The 21,568-nt window shown below is 41.8% G+C and overlaps 1 protein-coding gene across 1 annotated transcript in view; it reads left to right on the forward strand.

Moving 5' to 3' along the window:
* The first annotated feature begins 1,084 nt into the window (after positions 1–1,084).
* LOC126425226 (zinc finger protein ZFP2-like) overlaps positions 1,085–21,568 on the forward strand; it is a 66,999-nt gene continuing 46,515 nt past the window's right edge. Inside the window, exons 1-3 of the mRNA XM_050088183.1 lie at positions 1,085–1,234; positions 5,947–6,018; positions 19,000–19,068. Coding sequence (XP_049944140.1) covers positions 1,181–1,234; positions 5,947–6,018; positions 19,000–19,068 — 195 coding nt within the window. The 5' untranslated portion in view covers positions 1,085–1,180. The remainder of the gene's footprint in view (positions 1,235–5,946; positions 6,019–18,999; positions 19,069–21,568) is intronic.

Below are 21,568 nucleotides of genomic sequence, written 5' to 3' on the forward strand. Positions count from 1 at the left end.
GGCCTATAGCATAGGTGCCTGCAACCTAGTGTCGTCGTGTAAACTAGGCTTTAGATTGTGAATTGGATCTCGAATCCCATCTTCATCACTGTATTGAAAAGGAACTATTGAAGCCTTTTTCGAAATCTGAGAATACTAGCGCGGTTTTGCACTTGCAGAGCTCGGAGCCAGAAGTAAATAAATAGATAATTCTCACTCGTTCATGGGCGACCATCCCTGTGCCGCGCTTGCCTGATACGGACCTACTATGTTCTTTAGCAATGATTTCGTCCTGTTGTTGACAATCCATGTCAGAATTTTACAGAGTCCGTGAGAGTAATCGGCCTGAAATCTTTAATCGTCTTCCGCTGAGATTTGTACGATACCGTATCAATACGGTCATTCCTTCCATGAACTGCGGAGACAGTGATTTGCTTGACGTCAGTTATTACGCATTTTAGTTAGTTAATGTCCGCTCACGGTAGCTGTGTGCTCAGCGCGACAGAATGTCAATCCTCAGGGCCCGGGTTCGATTCCCGGCTGGATCGGAGATTTTCTGCTTTCAGGGACTGGGTGATGTGTTGCCCTAATCATCATCATTTCATCCCCATCGACGCGCAAGTCACCTAAGTGGCGTCAAATCGAAAGACTTGCACCTGGCGAAAGGTCTACCCGACGGGAGGCCCTAGTCACACAATCCTAAGTTAGTTCATTACCGATTATATCCCAGAAAGACTTACAGAACCCTGTTCTAGATCCGGCGAAACCTGCCACCTGACCACGCATGTTCTCAGCTTTCCGCAAGTTGCTGGCAAAAGTAAAACAGGAACAGTGTCACCAACATACAGTTGCAGTCCGCAATAGAGGCGCTGGCAATGTTATGAGCTCGAAGACAAATTACCAGAACTAGTTTGAATCATTTCTTCAACAATTTGATCGTCTAGAAGTCTTGCACATTTTTATTAATCTGTCGTGGAAATAGTATGAATGAAGATTATCGTACATATTGGTAACAACCACGTAGATCGTCTTTCGTCATTTTTGTGGCCCAAGCAAAGCGATAAAATCCTTGTGCGTCTGGAGCGCCGAGCGGGTATTTGGTGCACTGTGCGAATGTTTGTTTACGTTATCTGCTGAAAAGCTTGAGTGGCTGCACGCCTGATTTTTGGATGTGAGAATATTTCTCAGTGTTCGGTTGCAGATGGATGTGACTCATATCAAGAAGGAAAGTACGTTGGATTACAGTACAGCAAAGGTAAATAATTAACTGCTCTTGTAATATTCATTATTACGAAAATACTTATAGAAAATTTCAGATGTCCCCCAGGAGAAGTAAATACATTTTCTCAATTATACTGAAACAAAGTTATTTCACGTGGCTCGGTTAGCTGTTGTGTTGGATAGCTATTTACGGAAATGATTTTAACAGATTGTTTGACAACTTATACCATAAAAGTGCTGCCATTTCTTTTGTGTCCATCAACCAGTCGTACAATCAGGGTTCATAATAGAATTCAGGGATAATAGTAAATTTAGTCGTAGTTGGGACAAGCCATGACTCTTTATTCTTCGGTTGTGAGATGCCATTTTTGAAGAAATTATTGAAAGATTTCATCCATCTTCGGTATTCTGCGAGAGCAGCAGTATCGAACAGTAAATTTAGTGCTGTATGCAGGTAGGCTAGTCAGTGTCTACCTTACGTCCCATATTTTCCTTGAAATTGGTTTTTGCTTATTTAAAATGTTGTGTTAACATTTTGGACGTGCAACACGAGTAATATTGCTGCAACTAGATTAGATATGGTCATATTGAAACCTTGATAAGCCTATCCCATTGACTAAGTGGACAACTCAATGCCCCAGTGGCTATACAGAAGCAGTAAAATAGATGTATTGACTGAAGGAGTCAACAATGTGCAAACTTGCTGAAGGTTTTAAACTTATTTGCATGTTCCCTAGCTCATTTTGTACCTAAATATTTTGATGGAGTCCTGTCATTTGTACCATAGTTAGGCTTATAATTCATATGTGCTTACATGATCATGATGATGATGATGATGATGATGATGATGATGATGATGATTATGTAGCTAGTTAGCTACAATATTCTGTTTAAGAAATCATCTTGTATCATAATTTTATGATTTCTTCCGTTTATGGCATTATAAATAGTTCACATCATGAATAAGAACCATCAGGAATGGGGAAAGAGTTAAGATATAGAAGAAATAGTCCTCTCTTTCTGTTTTTTTCCCTTTTTTTTCCTTGATGGTTTATAAAGTTGTGTGGTGTCACACTTCCAATAATCACCCAAGTACATGGCTGTGTATTTTACTTTGTATTATAATGTTTGTAAATGTCAGTGTTCAGCCCAGACTGTGTAGATTGTTGCTCATTTTCACCACAAAGTGTTGATTTATTGATGATAGATACCAATAAATGGTTTTCCTCATCATCCAATAACAAATGGAGCATAATGAAATTGAAAGTTTCTTGCAAATGTTGGAATACGTGTCAGCTTTTACATATCTGTAGAAATGTTAAAGTAAATGTGATGCCCTTAACTACAATCCCAGAGCTCCTGTCTGTATTTAGTTGTTTCTTTATCACATATGGGGAATTGCCATTGACTTATATTAACCTCCAACATGGGTCCCAACAATTCAGAGGGTTTTTCATGCTGATTTTAGTATTAAAAAATCGGTAAATCACTTTATATTGTGATTAAATCCTATTGACTATCCCTGAGTGTTATCTTTGCAGCAGTAAGACAAAAATATGGTATGGTGTCAAAGATCTTCAGCAAATTGTGTGGGAAGAGGGATTTTAATTTGACCCTTGCACTCATTCTCTCTCCCCCCCCCCTCAAATCCATCGTTCTAATCTTATTGTGTGCAGGTGATTATTATGTTTGCACGCTTGAGTGTGTATTTTACCTCCCATAATATAACTTCTTTCATGTATTTCACACTTGTTCCAAAGCATGCCTATAAATAAATAATTATCTAATTATTTCTCATGTGGCCACTAAACTGAAGACATTTTACTCAGGTCATGTATAACATTTCTTGCCCCAATCTGACATCCAACATCAGTGTCTACTAGATCTGTTGCTAGCTTGTGTCTTGTTGCCTAGGTAAAGTTATTAGTCGACTCAATCAAATTTGTGATTTGGCACACTGAACCTAGATTCTGCTGAAAGTGCTGGTGCACACATCATCAGAACTCTTAGTTTCAAGAACATTCTTTGAAATTGTCATTGAAAACTTGTCCAGATCTAATATATGTTTTCTGTATTTCTGTTGTAGTTTTAATATTGATGACAGAAAAGTACATTAAATAAGGCAAAGCATGTTTCAATGCGGTGTGAATGTAAACATATAGCTACACTACAGGTCAGTCTATTACCACAACTTTTATCTGACATTCAAATTTGTTGACTTTGCCGACTCCCAACAGAGTTATCACCTTTCAACCAAATCTTGCTCTGTGGTTACACTACAGATCAGGCTGTCACTTCAATCAAAATTTGGAGGAAAAAAAGGGGGGGGGGGATGTCTAGTTTCATACCCTAGCTGAGCTTGTCAGGTCGTAAATTGTGACTGTCCAACAAAACCACCTATGTTTTAACCAATACGTGATTTCATGAAGAAGAAGAAGAAGAAGAAGAAGAAGAAGAAGAAAATTGACAGAACACAGTCTTCAATAGGAACATGAGCCCCTGTAGTTGATAACAATTCCTCAGAATTTTTGAGATCCTTGGGATAGCTAACCAGGGCAAAACTATTTCATCTGGTGTGCAATATATGTGTGATAGAGCAAATACCCTCATACCTCAAGAATAGTGTAATAGTTCCAATTTCAATAAAGTAGATGCTGACAGGTGTGAATATTATTGTATTATCAGTTTTATACACATGTTTGAAAAATACTGATTCAAAACATTTGCAGAAGAATAGAAAAACTGTTAGATGCTTGGTTTGGATAAGATCAGTTCTGGAGAAATGTAAGAACACGGGAAGCAATACTGATCCTATGACATATCATTGAAGGTATTTGAAGAAAGGTAAACCTACATTTGTAGATTTAGAGAAAGCTTTTGACAATTTTGACTGGGTTACAGCCTCTGAAATATTGAAGGTAACAAGGATAAAAACAGATAGCAAAAGGTTATTTGCAATTTGTATAGAAGCCTGGTGCAGATATGAGTCAAAGGGCATGAAAGGAAGCCATACTTGAGAAGAGAGTAAGACAGAGTTGTAGCCTATCCCCAATGTTATTCAATCTGTACACTGAACAAGCTGTGAAGGAAACCAAGGAGAAATATTTTATTTGGAATTAAAGTTCAGGTAGAAGAAACAAAAACTTTGAGGTTTGCCAGCAACTTTGTAATTCTGTCACCAGATGAGCATATGGTACATGAAAACTAGTAGATGAGTTTTTCTATCCGGCCAACAAAACACTGATGAAAGATGAAGTAGAGAGGATATGAACTGCAGACTATCGATAGCAAGAAAAGCATTTGTGGAAAAGAGAAACTTGTTAACTTTGAATATAAATCTGTCAGGAAGCCATTTTGAAGGTATTTATGTGGAGTGCAGCTTTGTATGGTAGAGAAACTTCGGTGATAAGCAGTTCAGACAAGAAGAGAATAGCTTTTGAAATTTGGTGCTATAGAAGAATTACAAGTGTGGCAATGGAGGGAAGTATTAGGAAGGGCTGGGGTTAAAATTGTAGAGGGAGACCTAAGTAAGGATACAGTATGCAGGCTCAAATGGATGTAGGTTGCAGTAGTTATTCGGAGACGAAGAGGCTTTCCTGGGAAAGTCTTCAGATGGAGGGGAACAACAGCAGCAGCAGCATGTTATCGTCGTCTTCAGTCCAAAGACTAGTTTCGTGAAGCTCTTCATGCTAATCATACTTGTGAAGGCCTCATCACCTCTAGCTAACTAATGCAACACACATTCATTTAAACCTGCTAACCGTATTTGTCTCTTGGTCTCCCTTTATATCTTTTGCCCACTTCCCTCCAACATTAAATTGATGATTCCTTAATGGTTTCGAATCAACCAGCCCCATGTTTTTAATTACAATGATAAGGTATATTCCTTTAGCATGTATCAGTTGAATTGGTCTTTTCACATAAGAGGAATTAAGTGAAATGGATACATTGATAAAACTGCTCCATTTTCACTTTTTTGTTACCTTTCACCCACATCTTCACCGTGCTTAGTTTGATTGTTCTCTTCCGTAATTCTTGTATCTTTTCCATTGTCTGTTTTTATGGAATTTCACAGAACATTGCATTGCCTTCATCTCTGCGGTCACAAGAGTGAAAGCATGATTTACAGTTTTCACATGACACATTATATTGTATAATAGACTTGTTGTGTAGGACTGCAGCTATGCACAAGGACAACAGCATTCCCATGTCAGTGATACATTTATCCTAACTATGACTATTTTTCATTGGCAAATTGAGTTTGTGGCTGCCCTTTCACCACATATTTAACTTCAGTTAAAAATGGTATGTGTAGTAGTAGTAGTAGTAGTAGTAAAGAAATAAAGTAGTTCTTCTTGACTGATGAACACAGTAGTTAGTATGTCAGCAGACATCCCTGAGACAAGCAGATATTACACTTCGTTTGTGTATTGAAGTATGCTTTACAGCAAATGCTTAAAAATGAAACTTTGCACTGTGCATATTTTTTAATTATATTGTGTTTAGGAAATTAATAAGAATGTTATTTTTTATATTCACCTGTTCCACTGCATTTTTAAATTTTCTGAAACGTCACTTAGCAGCATTAACTGAATCATCTATTCCATATTGTGAAACCTTGTTATAGAGTCTGTTATATTGATATATATTTAAAGAACATAGGGTCTATCTAACTTTTTGTAAGTGGAATAATATAATCACACCTATTTAAGCAAAAGTCTTTAAAATTATCCATTACTGTTTCAGATTTGCCAGCAAGAACATGAAAATGATAATGAACAGACACAAGAAGAGTTTATTTTTGTTAAGCCAGAACTGGTAAGTTTGTGATCATGATGTACTACCACACATTTTCCAAAAATGATTTACCAAACAGGGCTGAAAAAAAAAAAAAAACCTGTGTATGATGTTAGTAGCTACTGTTAGGCAGTCAAAGCCCGAGACCTCAACAATTTGTTGTGTTATCAAAGAATGGATGACACAGTGATGTAACTTTTTTCAGAATAGCTTAACCATTTGCACTTTGGTTACACTGAAACCTCAAATAACAAAGCACTTCGCATACAATAGCTAGAGTCCGCATAAAATACCGTGGCTGGTAGATACGCAGACGGCAGGGCACACGTGGGGAGAGTGGTAGTGGTGGGGGGTTGTGGGCAGGTGTTGTAGGGGATGTGCTGTTCTAAACTGAAGCTTACGTTCACATTTTTTGTAATTATTAAGTGGGGCCCGTCTACACCCACATTTGCATGCTGGTCACTCAAAACGAACTGTCACTTCTGGTTTGGTTAGTATCGAAAAAGAATTCTGCTGAAAGTGCAGGAATTTATTTTTGCCTGGCTTGGTAAGCATTTTTAACTTTCAGAGAAGCATCACTAGTGGTGAATTTTGAGTAAAACCTACACATTTCTCTGGTTGCCGTGTTAGACTTTGCTTCTTTTTCCAAAACACAGCAGGGCTTACACAGTCTCACCTTTGTGAGGTGATGTACAGACACAATTGTGACAGAATTCTGAAACAGTGGTTTATTAAATTTATTATGTGAAGAACTGAGAAAAAGTAAGATCAGTAGCTTATGAAAAAGCACATCTCCTGTGGGGGGGGGGGGGGGGGGGGGGGAAAGAAAAAAAAAGTGTAATGCCTTCACTAATGTTGTTCCAGAACCCATAGCATTTCTTGTTTCATCAGCAATCAATGGCCTGTAAAAATTGCATTTTTTCATCGAAAAAGTCTTTAGTTGGTGGAATAATATGGTAGATAATTAAATTTTGTATAATAATGATATGGCAAAATACTCTTCTATTTGGATGCTATCATTTGCCAAATTCTCATTTAGATGTCTGAAACCATTTACAAAATACGAGGAATGTTGTGGATATTTTGCGTTGGCTTTATCTCTGACATGGTGCGAACGTAAATGAGTGTGCTATATCAGCTCAGTTTTCTCGAAAGTGGTGTCAGACAGACACCTCCAAATTTCTCACAGTAAATATCACAATTACTCTGATCATTAATGAAGTAATGCACACATCGTGATCATCCTGACACACAAAGCTATAAGTAAAGCAAAAATGTGTTTATTTATTTATTTTTTATTATTGAATAGTTACTGTAAATTTTTTTGAGAAGGATTGCATGGTAGCCACCTTGATTCTGGCCTTGCCAACTGGCAGGAAGGTGGCAAAAGCTTGTCGGCCTCCCCTTTCAAACAAACAAAGGAACTTGCCCAGCGCTTTTAATGAAAATTGGTCACTGCACATCGGCCACTGTATGCTGCACAGACACTACAAATATACGATGAGCACTCTATAACTAATGCAAAACTTTTTTTTCGTGGTGAATTTTGGTTGAAAAAATGTGGAATTTGTTGTGGAACATCATGGAGTATTCTCGCTTCAGCCCCTGTAGCTTCAGGAAGCTCAGATAGGTGGCGAACTCATAGGTCCAAATGCCATAAAGACAGATTTGCCTTTGCTTATCCTATTTCCTATGAGAAGTCGTTGGTTCAGTATTGCCTCACATGTTCCTATATTTCTCTGGAATCCAAACTGATCTTCCTCGAGGTCAGCTTCTACTAGTTTGTCCATTCTTCTTCTGTAAAGAATCTGTGTCAGTATTTTGCAACCATGACTTATTAAACTGGTAGTTCAGTAATATTCACACCTGTCAGCAACTGCTTTCTTTGGAATTGGAATTATAATATTCTTCTTGAAGTCTGAAGTTAATTCACCTGTCTCATACCTCTTGCACACCAGACGGAAGCATTTTGTCATGGCTGGCTCTCCCAAGGCTATCTGTAGTTCCAACTGAATATTGTCTACTTGCGGGGCCTTGTTTCGACTCAGGTCTTCCAGCGCTCTGTCAAATTCTTCACATAGTATCATATCTTCCATCTCGTCTTCGTCTGCATTTTCTTCCATTTCTATAGTATTGCCTTCAAGTACATCTCCCTTGTATAGATCCTCTATATACTCCTTCCACCTTTCTGCTTTCCCTTCTTTGCTTAGAACTGGGTTTACATTTGAGCTCTTGATATTCATACAAATGGTTCTTTTTTCTCAAAAGGTCTCTTTAATTTTCCTGTAGGCAGCATCTACCTTTCCCTAGTGATACATGCTTTTAAGTCCTCACATTTGTCCTCTAGCCACCCCTGCTTAGCCATTTTCCACTTTCTGTCAGTTACATTTTTTAGACGTTTCTATTCCCTTTCACCTTCTTCATTTACCACATTTTCTATTTTGTCTTTTCATCAATTAAATGCAATAAATCTTGTGTCAACCAAGGATTTCTACTAGCCCTCATCTCTTTGCCTACTTGATCCTCTGCTGCCTTCAGTAGTTCATCTGGCAAAGCTATCCATTACCCTTGTACTGTATTTCTTTCCCCTGTTCTTGTCAGTCATTCCCTGATGCTCCATCTGAAATTCTCAACCGCCTCTTGTTCTTTCACTTTATCCAGTTCCCATCTCCTTATTTCCTCTCTCTTCAGTTTTAATCTGCAGTTCATTCCCAATAAATTGTGGTCAGAGTCCATATCTGCACCTGGAAATGTCGTAAAATTTAAAATCTGGTTCCAAAATCTCTACCGTACCATTATATAATCAATCTGATTCCTGCTGGTGTCTTCAGATCTCTTCCACGTGTACAACCTTCTTTGTGATTCTTAAACCAAGTGTTCATGATGATTGAATTATTCTCTGTGCAAAATTCTACCAGGCAGCTTGCTCTTTTATTCCTTTCCCTCCAGTCCCTATTCTCCTACCATATTTCCTTCTCTTCCTTTTCCTACTGTTGAATTCCAGTCCCCCTTGACTATTAAATTTTCATCTTCGTTAACTATGTGAATCATTTCTTTTTCTGACCATACATTTCTTCAATTTGTTTGTCTAGGGAACTAGTTGGCATATAAACTTGTACTATTGTTGTGGATGTTGGCTTTGTGCCTATCTTGGCTGCAATAATGCATTCATTATGCTGTTTGTAGTAGCTTGTCCATGTTCCTATTTTCATATTCATTATTAAACCAACTCCTGCATTACTCCTATTTTTGTATTTATAATCCTGTATTCACCTAAGTGGAAGTTCTGTTCCTCCTGCCATCACACTTCACTAATTCCCACTATATCCAACTTTAATCTGTCCTTTCCACTCTGTAAATATTGTAACCTACATGCCCAATTAAAGTATCTTCTTCTGATAATGACATAGTCCTGAGTAGTCCCCATCCGAAGATCTGAATGGTAGACTGGAATATTTTACCCAAGAGGATGCAGTCATCATTTAACTGTACAGTAGAGCTGCATGCCCTTGGGAAAAATTATGACTACTTCCCCCACGATTTTAGCCATTCGCAGTGACAGCACAGCATGGCTGTTTTGGTTGATTTCACAATGCCAGATCAATCATCCAGACTGTTACCCCTGCAATTACTGAGAATGCTGCTGCCCCTCTTCAGGAACACTCATTTGTGTCGCCTGTCAACAGATACCCCTCTGTTGCCATTACACCTACAGTACAGCTACCTGTATTGCTGAGGTATGCAAGCCTCCCCACCATTGGCAAGGGCCATGGTTCATGGGGGAGGGACCCCAGTTACCATTGTGATTATATTATTGTGATAATACTGGCACAACACTGCAAATAATTACTGATGAGCCAAAATGTTACGACCACTGCCCGTTGTGAATTTAAATGCTGCCTGGTGGGACTGTGGGTGAAGCTGGCAAGTTTTCACATGCTACTGCTATGTGCTTCCATGTAAAGTGCTTCAACAGTGGTGAAACCGTGAGTAGGCAACAAGATGTTGGATTTTCATGACTCATCACAGAATGTGGAGGTCAGAGGCTGCTCTGGTGTGTTAAGCAGGCTAGGTGGTGATCTGACAGCAGAGTACAACCACTAAACCTGCAGTTTCATAAAGAATTGAACTCCTGTGTTAGAAACAGTTTCAGAGTGTGATTGCTTGGACTCATTTGTAATGTGTTGAATATTTGACATCAAATGTATAGTAGAAAATGTTCAAAATTATGTCTAAAGTTTGTCAGAAGTCACCAAGTGGTCACATTAAGAAATTCTGGATGAATGCAATACAGGTAATTCGTGTTCCATTTTAAGAAATAGCAAGTTTTCCAGGCATCTCAACATTTATGACATGTCTCCTGAACTGTGTGTCAGGCTGGAAACTGGAGAACGGATCTCAGTCCCAGAGAGCCATCGGAGATTGGCCCACACGGCAGAAGAGAGATTGGAACTGTTAAAAGATCTACTGAATGAAATCCAGCTAGCTTTCTCGCTATCCCGAAGAATGTGATGACACTGTGCCCACATCTGTTTATAATGAATGCAGTTTGCCACCATAGGATGACAGTTAAAAACGCAGAAGACAGGTCTTCACACACAAATTGTGTCGCAGCACACCTCAGGCCACCAAAGGACTGGGACCGAACACGGTAAAGAGGAAGTGTGAGGATCAGCACATTCTGCAGTGGTAAGGATAATGTTTGTAAGGTATTCCACCTGAACAACAGGAGAAATATTGTTCGTCGAAGGTCGCTAGGAAAGACAGAAGCCTCCAGTTGGCCTTGGTAAACTGCCATTTGGGTGTGCACTTATGTGGGGTAGGAGTCGGCAAATGTACGGCACGCGGGAAATAAGTTTGAAGGTACATTCAGTGCTATAAGTGGATACTGTCTGCAAAATGTGTTGTGAACAGGGTTAATAGAAAAGTAGTATCAGATAAAATATAGTGTTTGCTTGAACAGCAGAAATATAGTAGGCAATAAACCATTTCCCGTGATAATTTTGTGGCGCTGTCAGGAGAGAATTTCATAAAGATTTGAAATTGTGTGTAATGTTTGTTGGAATCTGCTAAGTGTTGTCATTCTCAAATACTGGATTAATAAATTCCAGGTATCTGTGCACTGCAGCTATGCTACCTCGTTTCTACCTGTAATACTTGTTGTATTGTGTTAAACTTTTACTACTTAACTCCTCCCGAACAGGCTACGAAGGCCCAATGGTACCCACTGGCCACCGTGTCATCCTCAGCCAATAGGTGTCACTGGATGAGGATATGGAGAGGCATGTGGTCATTACACCGCTCTCCTGGCTGTATGTCAGTTTACGAGACCAGAGCTGCTGCTTCTCAATCAAGTAGCTCCTCAGTTTGCCTCACAAGGGCTGAGTGCACCACGCTTGCCAGTAGTGCTCGGCAGACTGGATGGTCACCCATCCAAGTGCTAGCCCAGCTCAGCAGCGCTGATCTGACGAGAACCGGTGTTACCAGTGCACAAGGCTATTGGCTGTTAAACTTTTAATGCAAGATTATGACTCATAATGAATAGATTATGACAAAATTTTAAATTTCCATTTTGGTCAGTAATTATGAGAAATATTAAACTTTTTGTTGATCCCAGAGCCATTATATAGGCAATTTGCAACTGTTACCGAGTTCCATGCTAGCCGTGTAGTATTATAGATGCTGGTGGAGGCCCAGGTGTTTCGGAGCACACTGTTCACTCCACATTGACGAGTTTACTGGGATCCCGCAGCTAACAGTGTTTGTGTGTCCCCGTGTTGTCCTGACAGTATCACCAGTTAAGATTTTATTTGGCTCCAGACCATAGAGATTGGACCATGGATCAATATAAATGTGGCAACTGGTCAGATGAATCGTATTGTTTGAAACAAATACTAACAAAGAGATAGAGGGGCTGGCCAGTACTGGCCAGTACTTACCTCAGCTCAGTACAGCCGATAGATACACATAAAACAGAACTGAAAATTTACATTCCTAGCTTTCGGAACTTTGTTCCTTCATCAGGGAGGAGAGAGGGGAAAAAAGGGAAGAAGGGAAGAAGGGAAAGTGGATTCAGTTACTCACAACCCAGGTTATGAAGCAACAGGGAAAGGTAAACAGGGAGGGTAGCAAGGATGGAGGCATCGTTGTCAGAGGGAAGCCAAAGATATTCTACTGTAAGTACTGTGCCAGCTTCAAACCAAAGAGGATGCATACAGAAGTAAAGAGGTATATAGTATAAAGATAAACACAACTATGTAGGATGAAAAGATGCGTGAATGGCTAAAGAGGAAAGGGAAAGAGGAGAAGACTGAAGAGTGAATGGGAGTGAGGTTGTTTAACGTAGGTTCAGTCCAGGGGGATGGCGGGATGAAAGGATGTGTTGGAGTGCAAGTTCCCATCTCCGCAGTTCAGAGGGACTGGTGTTGGGTGGGAGAAGCCAAATGGCACATACGGTGTAGCAGGTTCCTAGGTCCCTAGAATTATGCTGGAGGGCATGCTCCGCTACTGGGTATTGGGCATCTCCTAGGCGGACAGTTCGTCTGTGTCCGTTCATGCGCTCAGCCAGTTTGGTTGTTGTCATGCCAATGTAAAAGGCTGTGCAGTGCAGGCATGTCAGTTGATAAATGACATGTGTAGTTTCACATGTAGCCCTGCCTTGAATTGTGTATGTTTTACCAGTAGCGGGGCTGGAGTAGGTGGTTGTGGGGGATGCATGGGGCAGGTTTTGCAGCGGGGTCGGTTACAGGGGTAGGAACCGTTGGGTAGAGAAGGTAGTCTGGGAATATTGTAGGGTTTAACAAGGATGTTACGGAGGTTAGGGGGGCGACGAAAGGCAACTCTGGGTGGTGTGGGGAGAATTTTGTCAAGGGATGATCTCATTTCAGGGGTTGACTTGAGAAAGTCATATCCCTGGCGGAGTAATTTGTTGATGTTTTCGAGGCCAGGATAATATTGGGTGACAAGGGGGATGCTTCTGTGTGGTCTGGGGGTAGGAACATTGTTGTTGGACGGGGAGGAATGTATTGCTTGGGAAATCTGTTTGTGGACAAGGTCTGCAGGATAGTTGCGGGAGAGGAAAGCACTGGTCAGGTTATTGGTGTAGTTGTTGAGGGATTCGTCACTGGAGCAGATACGTTTGCCACGAATACCTAGGCTGTAGGGAAGGGAGCGTTTGATGTGGAAAGGATGGCAGCTATCAAAGTGAAGGTACTGTTGTTTGTTTGTGGGTTTGATATGGACAGAGGTGTGGATGTGAGCTTCAACAAGATGAAGGTCAACATCCAGGAAGGTGGCTTGGGTTTTGGAGAAGGACCAGGTGAAATTCAGATTCGAAAAGGAGTTGAGGTTATGGAGGAAATTAAGGAGTGGTGGTGAGAGGTAAACTACTGTCTGATACAGGAATACGAAGAAGCAATAACGTATAGAAGGTAAAAGCTTAGAGATTTGCCTATAACAGAGCGATTTTGCCAAGGACTTGGTAGATCATTTGAACGAAAAGGACATGGTTTACAGATAGGTTTGTTACACCAGGTTGATGGTTGTGTCCAGATATGTCATCCAAATAAACCATTTCTCAAAATATAAAGCAAGCCATGGATGCAGGCCAGTGGGAGGGGGCAGATAGGAGGCAGTATTATGCTATGAGGAACTTTCACCTCGGCGCCCGTGGGACTGAGGTAGTAATCAAAAGCACTGTGACAGTTGTGGGCTGTGTCAACATTATTCTGGTTCAGCATGCATCACTGCATGCTAGATGTCAACCCTCATAGCAAGGCATCTCCCTTCGGGATGACTGGCCACAAGGCCGGAATTGTACTGTAGTGGTTTGAAGAGCACAATAGAGAACTGGTGTCTCTGCCACTAGAGCACCTTGTATGAATGCGGCGGAACACGTTTGAGATACTGTAGAGTGTCAACTCCGTGCCTGCTAACCAGTGGCAGATAACATACAGAAATTGTATTACCTGTTGCATAGACATATGGTGCCACGTACCTCCAGGAACTACAGAGAGCTTGTCAGATGCGCACACACACAGAATTGCTGCTGTATTCCATTTTAGAGATGGGCTGACATACTATTAGGTGGATAATGGTAACATTTTAGGTAATTCGTGGAGTAAGCCTTGTTTGTTATCTATGCATACGTAAGTGACATAGATATTTGTAGTAGTAACAGAACACCACTTCAGAATCTCCCCCCCAGGGGTCTTGAACTGTGTGCCGGGTTCGTGCTTGGCTGCCGTGGGGCTCCAGCCTTTGCAGTATCTTTGCTCTTCCATGGCGCATGTCTGTCCTCTTGCTGTTCTTTTTTCTTTCCCTTGGGAACATGTCTGGTCTGTTTTCGAATATGTATTCTGTATTTTCGTTCGTCAATATCAGAATACTCTCCACTGTTCCTTTTCTCTTTCTTCATTCACCTGCTCCTATCCTTCATCTGCATCGGCATTTGAGGTTCCTCTTTTTCTTCCTCCCTGAGCGCCCAGGAAGTCCAGCCCACGTGTAACGGGTAATGCGTAATTCCCAGCCCCGGGTCTTCAGGTAGGGTTCGTATGTACCCCGTGGTACAGGCCAGGCCCAGGGAGGGGGTGATTGCCTGAGCTGCTACCTTCCCAAATTGCTGATTGGTCTCTGTCAAGTGTTTGAGGGGTGTGACATGAGGTGGGAACAATCGCCTAAGGCAGTTGCACCCCCTTCTGAGACGCTGGCAATTGTGTGGGATTTTCTCGCAGTGAGCCAATCATCTTCATAGTCAATGTTTACGAAATGTAAACGGAATGAGGCAAATGATTCAAAGACCCTCCCAGTTGCACTAAGGTTCCTTGTGGTTTCACGTACTTCACTACGGAAAATCTGTTTATTATTCAGAAAGGTGTTGATGATGCATTTGCTGGCCCTGTGAAATCTTGCTCTTGTTTACGCAGTGGCACTTTGCTTTTATGAGACTACTACTGATCCTCTATCACAGCTACTGCTTGCAGCTCCACTCCTACATGGCTGTATTGTTCATGTTGAGGCCCATTGAACGCTGAATTCTTCCCATGGTGTTATTTTCACTAGGCTGCCTGACATTCCTTTTTCTTTCCTTGTCATGTCTCTTCTCCAGTGGTACGTTTGTGTTCTTCGATCCAACAAAGAGGGTGTACGCAACGTCCACCTGTTCCCTGCCTTCAGGAAATGAAATTGCAACCTCACGACCTTTTTGAGCTCTTCCATTTTTTCCCGGTCCATTAAGACCTTCCCCCCAAGGTCGGCATTATATCTCATTTGGGGGGGGGGGGGGGTTTATGCTGCTCACATGGGGTGCTGTTCATAGTCAGCCCATCTCCCTGACGCCTTCAAGCTGTTGCAGTTTGCCTTTTGCTTCCTCACATAAACTTTTCCATTTGTACCGTTTACATACCTCCATTGTACGATGTCACCAGGACAGACTTCCTATTGCTTATTAGGCAGCTACCCCACCCCCTTTCTGCTGCTTAGTGACTTTAATGTGCACCATCCATTTTGGGGTTCTCCCAGAACCTTCCCCAGAGGCGCCCTTTTGGCTGACCTTCTTAATCAACTTAATCTCTTCTTCGTTAACACAGGAGCACCAACGTTCCTTTCAGACTCCTCACACACCTGTTCCCATTTGGACCTACCCTTCTGTACTGCCCAGTTTACCCATTGTCTCAAGTGATCCGTTCTGCCTAACATATACTCAAGCGACCATTTCCCGTGTGCCGTACATTTGCCGACTCCTACCCCACATAAGTGCACACCCAAATGGCAGTTTACCAAGGCCAACTGGAGGCTTCTGTCTTTCCTAGAGACCTTCGACGAACAATATTTCTCCTGTTGTTCAGGTGGAATATCTTACAAACATTATCCTTACCACTGCAGAATGTGCTGATCCGCACACTTCCTCTTTACCGTGTTCGGTCCCAGTCCTTTGGTGGCCTGGGGTGTGCTGCGACACAATTTGTGTGTGAAGACCTGTCTTCTGCGTTTTTAACTGTCATCCTATGGTGGCAAACTGCATTCATTATAAACAGATGTGGGCACAGTGTCATCACATTCTTCGGGATAGCGAGAAAGCTATCTGGATTTCATTCAGTAGATCTTTTAACAGTTCCAATCTCTCTTCTGCCGTGTGGGCCAATCTCCGATGGCTCTCTGGGACTGAGATCCGTTCTCCAGTTTCCGGCCTGACACTGGCAGACGATGTTATCGTGGACTCTATTGCTATCTCCAATGCCTTAGGCTGCCATGTGGTGGAGATTTCAAGCTCCTCTCACTGTCACTGTGCCTTCCTCCATTGGAAATGAGCAGAAGAGGCTCGAGTGATACCCTTCTCTTCTCCAAATTGTGAGTGATACAATGTCCCCCTCACTATGAGGGAGCTAGATCATGCTCACTTCATTCCAATCCTCCTCCCCAGGTCTAGAAGCTGTTCACATTCGGGTGTCGCAGCACCTTTCACTTGTGGGAAAGTATTTTCTGCTTGATACGTAGTACTGTATCTGGGCAGAAGACATATTTTCCAGATGCTGGTGTGAAGTCACTGTCATACCCATACCTACACCTGGTATGGACAAACACCTTCTGTCTAGCTACTGCCCCATTTCTCTCACCAGCTGTGTTTACAAGATGATGGAATGTATATTTCATGCCCGGCTGGTACAGTGGCTAGAGACTTGCAATTTACTAATTACTGCACAGTGCATTCTGCAATTGACCATTTCATCACTTTGTCCACTCGTGTCGTGAATGGTTTTCTGCGGAAATTCCAGACTGTGGCCATGTTTTTTTTTTTTTTTAATTTGGAGAAAGCCTATGACACCTGCTGGAGGACTGGTATCCTCTGTCAACCTGGGGCTTCCGTGGCTGTCTGCCCTGTTTCCTTCAGAAATTTTTAAAGGACCGAGTTTTCAAGGTGCGTATGGGTTCTGCCATGCCGGACACCTTTATCCAGGAAAATTATGTGCCTCAGGGTTCCATTTTGAGCATCATCCTCTTTGCTATTAACCCTATAATGCCCTGTCTCCCCGCCGGGCACCTCCGGTTCCATTTTCGTCAACGATTTTGTTATTTATTGCAGTTCTCCAGAGACTTGTCTGATTGAGCGGTGTCTTCACCAATGTATTGATCATCTTTACTCACAGAGCATCAACAACGACTTTCATTTTGACACTGACAAAACTGTTTGTATGAAATTCTGGCAGTGCAATTGGTTTCTTCCATGTCTTTACATCTTGGACCTGTTACTCTTCCATTTGTTGAAACTACGAAATTCCTGGGGCTCGTGCTCAATGCGAAACTCTCGGTCCTCCCAAATGCCTTACCTGGCAGCCCTCTGTGGTACTTCCTGGGGAGCAGATCGTATCACCTTCTCCATTTGTACTGGTCCATTCGTTTGTGCATCCTTTTTACTCCGTCTCAATACTATCCACCATTGTGGTATCCGTTTGGCCACTGGCGTCTTTTACACTAGCCCGGTTGTGAGTCCGTACGAAGAAGCTGCCGAACTACCGCTATCCTCCTGCCGTGACTTTCTCCTCGGCAGGTATGCGTGCCGTATGTCTGCCGTGCTTGGCCACCTATCCTGTGCCTCCTCCTTCAGTGACTCCTTTGACGGCCAGTATGGGGCGTGTCCCTCTTTGGTGTTACCTTGTGGAGTTTGCTTTTGGGTCTTGCTCTGACGACTCAACTTCCCCCTACCTGCCACTTTCCTGGTGGGTGTGGACCCTTCACTACCTCGACTTCACGCAGCGTCCTGTGTTCACTTCGACCTTAATTCACTTCCCGAGGACACTATTCCAGCCTCACTCTATCGCATTCAGCTTCACGACATTAGCGTGGAATTTTGTGATAGTACCTTTGTGTACACTGACGGCTCTCGGAGTGACCGCGGTGTCGGATGTGCCTTCGTCATTGGCTCTGGACATTTTTCAATATCTGCTTCCGGAACACTGCTCAGTATTTACAGCAGAGCCCTTCGCCCTGTATACGGCTACGCAGCACATCCGGCAACACGGGCTTTTCAATTGTGTCATCTGCTCAGGTGTCGAAGCCTCCGTGTGCTGCACACCGTCTGTCACTTAGTGCGACTGGTCCAGGAAAGCTGTCACTTCCTCACTCTTGATGGAGCTTCTGTAGTATTTATGTGGGTTCCTGGTCACATCAGTCTGACAGGAAACTAAGCCGCTGTTGCTGCTGCCGAGGCTGCTGTCCTCGTACCTCAGCCCGCTAGTTCTTCTGTTCCCTCCAATGATCTCTGTGTCACAGTGTATCAGCAGGTAGTGTCATTACCACTGGTCCTCCCTTCATGAGAACCAGCACTGGGTTATTAAGCCTCTCCCAGTGGCTCGGACGACCTCCTCTCGGCCTTCTCAGTGCGAGGAGATCATTTTAACTGGGTTGCATATTCGGCACTGTGTCTTTAGCCGTTGCCATTTGTTAAGTGGTGCTCCCCCACCACTTTGTACACATTGCGCCCAACTTTTGTCTGTCCGCCATTTCCTGGCGGAATGCCCTTTTTTTAACTGCTTACCTCCCCATTTGTATTTGCCATCTGAGTTACAGGCCATTTTATTGAAGGATGCTCTGGGTGTCGAATGCGTTTTACTCTTTAACCGTCGTAGCCATTTGGTGAAGGTCATTTAATTTTTAGTCAGGACCTCCATTGATTGGGATTGATGTGCAGTTGTTTTTACTCCTCTCTTTGCCTTGGTGTTCTACAGTTTTGACACGGGCACATACGACCCTAGTTGTTTTCGCGCCCTGAAACAAAACAAAGCCACTCCATAATGGTGTGCTCTTACAGTCTCGTCTCATTAGCATTTTTTCATTTCGTTTGACAGAATCCTACGATGGCTTTGGACTGAGAATGGTTATGTCACAGATTGTGTGTGACATGGTGTAATCTAAATGAGGAATTACAAATAAAGAGCTGGAATGTATGTTTTACCTAAGCATTAAACACTTCCATATGGTGTTTACACTTGTGCCTTGCTGTTTCAGGAAGATTGCATGGTCGAGGAATCGAGCAGTGCCCAGGACCCTCTCAGTTTAGACAGTGAAGATGTACAGGTAAGTATTTAATTTTGGCTAAATTATTGTAAAAGGTGTTCTTATTTAAGGAAACAGACTGTCTCTCCTTGAACAAAGCTTTCTGTAATGGTAAGCATTAGGCACCAGATGGTAATTTACAGATGTTTATTTTTAAACAGATGTGCAGTGTTCAGCAGATGGCATAGGGATTTTAAATGAACTAAAAATACATGGCATTTTCTGGCATTGTTATTTTTTTGCTACTGATGAGTCAGAAAGTACATGAAGTTGTTTGTATAAATGTGTGCATTTACTGTACTTCACTATAGGTTCCTCTGGCCATCACTGCAATTATAATGAGCAGCCTGTTTTGTCCACATATATGAAGATTGTACAGAAAATGATGGCTTGTTATTTCTCTTTCTATACACAAAAAATGTAAATACAATTTACACAGTTTACATCCACAGCCTTCTGGACTAATTCACATTACCGAAGAAGACACAATATCTTCAAAGGCATGTTGTTGTTGTTGTGGTCTTCAGTCCTGAGACTGGTTTGATGCAGCTCTCCATACTACCCTATCCTGTGCAAGTTTCTTCATCTCCCAGTACCTACTGCAACCTACATCCTTCTGAATCTGCTTAGTGTATTTATCTCTTGGTCTCCCTCTACAATTTTTACCCTCCACGCTGCCCTCCAATGCTAAATTTGTGATCCCTTGATGCCTCAGAACATGTCCTACCAACCGGTCCCTTCTTTTTGTCAAATTGTGCCACAAACTCCTCTTCTCCCCAATTCTATTCAATACCTCCTCATTAGTTATGTGATCTACCCATCTAATCTTCAGCGTTCTTCTGTAGCACCACATTTCCAAAGCTTCTATTCTCTTCTTGCCCAAACTAGTTATTGTCCATGTTTCACTTCCATACATGGCTATACTCCATACAAATACTTTCAGAAACGACTTCCTGACATTTAAATCTATACTTGATGTTAATTTTTTTTTTCTTCAGAAATGCTTTCCTTGCCATTGCCAGTCTACATTTTATATCTTCTCTACTTCGACCATCATCAGTTATTTTGCTCCCCAAATAGCAAAACTCCTTTACTACTTCAAGTGTCTCATTTCCTAATCTAATTCCCTCAGCATCACCTGACTTAATTCGACTACATTCCATTATCCTCGTTTTGCTTTTGTTGATGTTCATCTTATATCCTCCCTTCAAGACATCATCCATTCCGTTCAACTGCTCTTCCAAGTCCTTTGCTGTCTCTGACAGAATTACGATGTCATCGGCGAACCTCAAAGTTTTTATTTCTTCTCCATGGATTTTAATACCTACTCTGAATTTTTCTTTTGTTTCCTTCACTGCATGCTCAATATACAGATTAAATAACATCGGGGAGAGACTACAACCCTGTCTCACTCCCTTCCCAACCACTGCTTCCCTTTCATGCCCCTTGACTCTTATAACTGCCATCTGGTTTCTGTACAAATTGTAAATAGCCTTTCACTCCCTGTATTTTACCCCTGCCACCTTTAGAATTTGAAAGAGAGTATTCCAGTCAACATTGTCAAATGCTTTCTCTAAGTCTACAAATGCTAGAAACGTAGGTTTGCCTTTCCTTAGTCTTTCTTCTAAGATAAGTCGTAAGGTCAGTATTGCCTCACGTGTTCCAATATTTCTACGGACTCCAAACTGATCTTCCCTGATGTCGGCTTCTACCAGTTTTTCCATTCGTCTGTAAAGAATTCGCGTTAGTATTTTGCAGCTGTGACTTATTAAACTGATAGTTCGGTAATTTTCACATCTGTCAACACCTGCTTTCTTTGGGATTGGAATTATTATATTCTTCTTGAAGTCTGAGGGTACTTCGCCTGTCTCATACATCTTGCTCACCAGATGGTAGAGTTTTGTCAGGACTGGCTCTCCCAAGTCCGTCAGTAGTTCTAATGGAATGTTGTCTACTCCCGGGGCTTTGTTTTAGCTCAGGTCTTTCAGTGCTCTGTCAAACTCTTCGCACCATATCGTATCTCCCATTTCATCTTCATCTATATTATCTTCCATTTCTAAAATATTGTCCTCAAGTAAATCGCCCTTGTATAGACCCTCTATATACTCCTTCCATCTTTCTGCTTTCCCTTCTTTGGTTAGAACTGGGTTTCCATCTGAGCTCTTGATATTCATACAAGTGGTTCTCTTTTCTCCAAAGGTCTCTTTAATTTTCCTGTAGGCAGTATCTATCTTACCCCTAGTGAGATAAGCCTCTACATCCTTACATTTGACCTCTAGCCATCCCTGCTTAGCCATTTTGCACTTCCTGTCGATCTCATTTTAGAGACGTTTGTATTCCTTTTTGCCTGCTTCATTTACTGCAATTTTATATTTTCTCCTTTCATCAATTAAATTCAATATTTCTTCTGTTACCCAAGGATTTCTATTAGTCCTCGTCTTTTTACTTACTTCCTCCTCTGCTGCCTTCACTACTTCATCCCTCAGAGCTACCCGTTCTTCTTCTACTGTACTTCTTTCCC

This window comes from Schistocerca serialis, chromosome 10 (assembly GCF_023864345.2).
Source record: "Schistocerca serialis cubense isolate TAMUIC-IGC-003099 chromosome 10, iqSchSeri2.2, whole genome shotgun sequence".
NCBI classification, from domain to species: Eukaryota; Metazoa; Arthropoda; class Insecta; order Orthoptera; family Acrididae; genus Schistocerca; species Schistocerca serialis.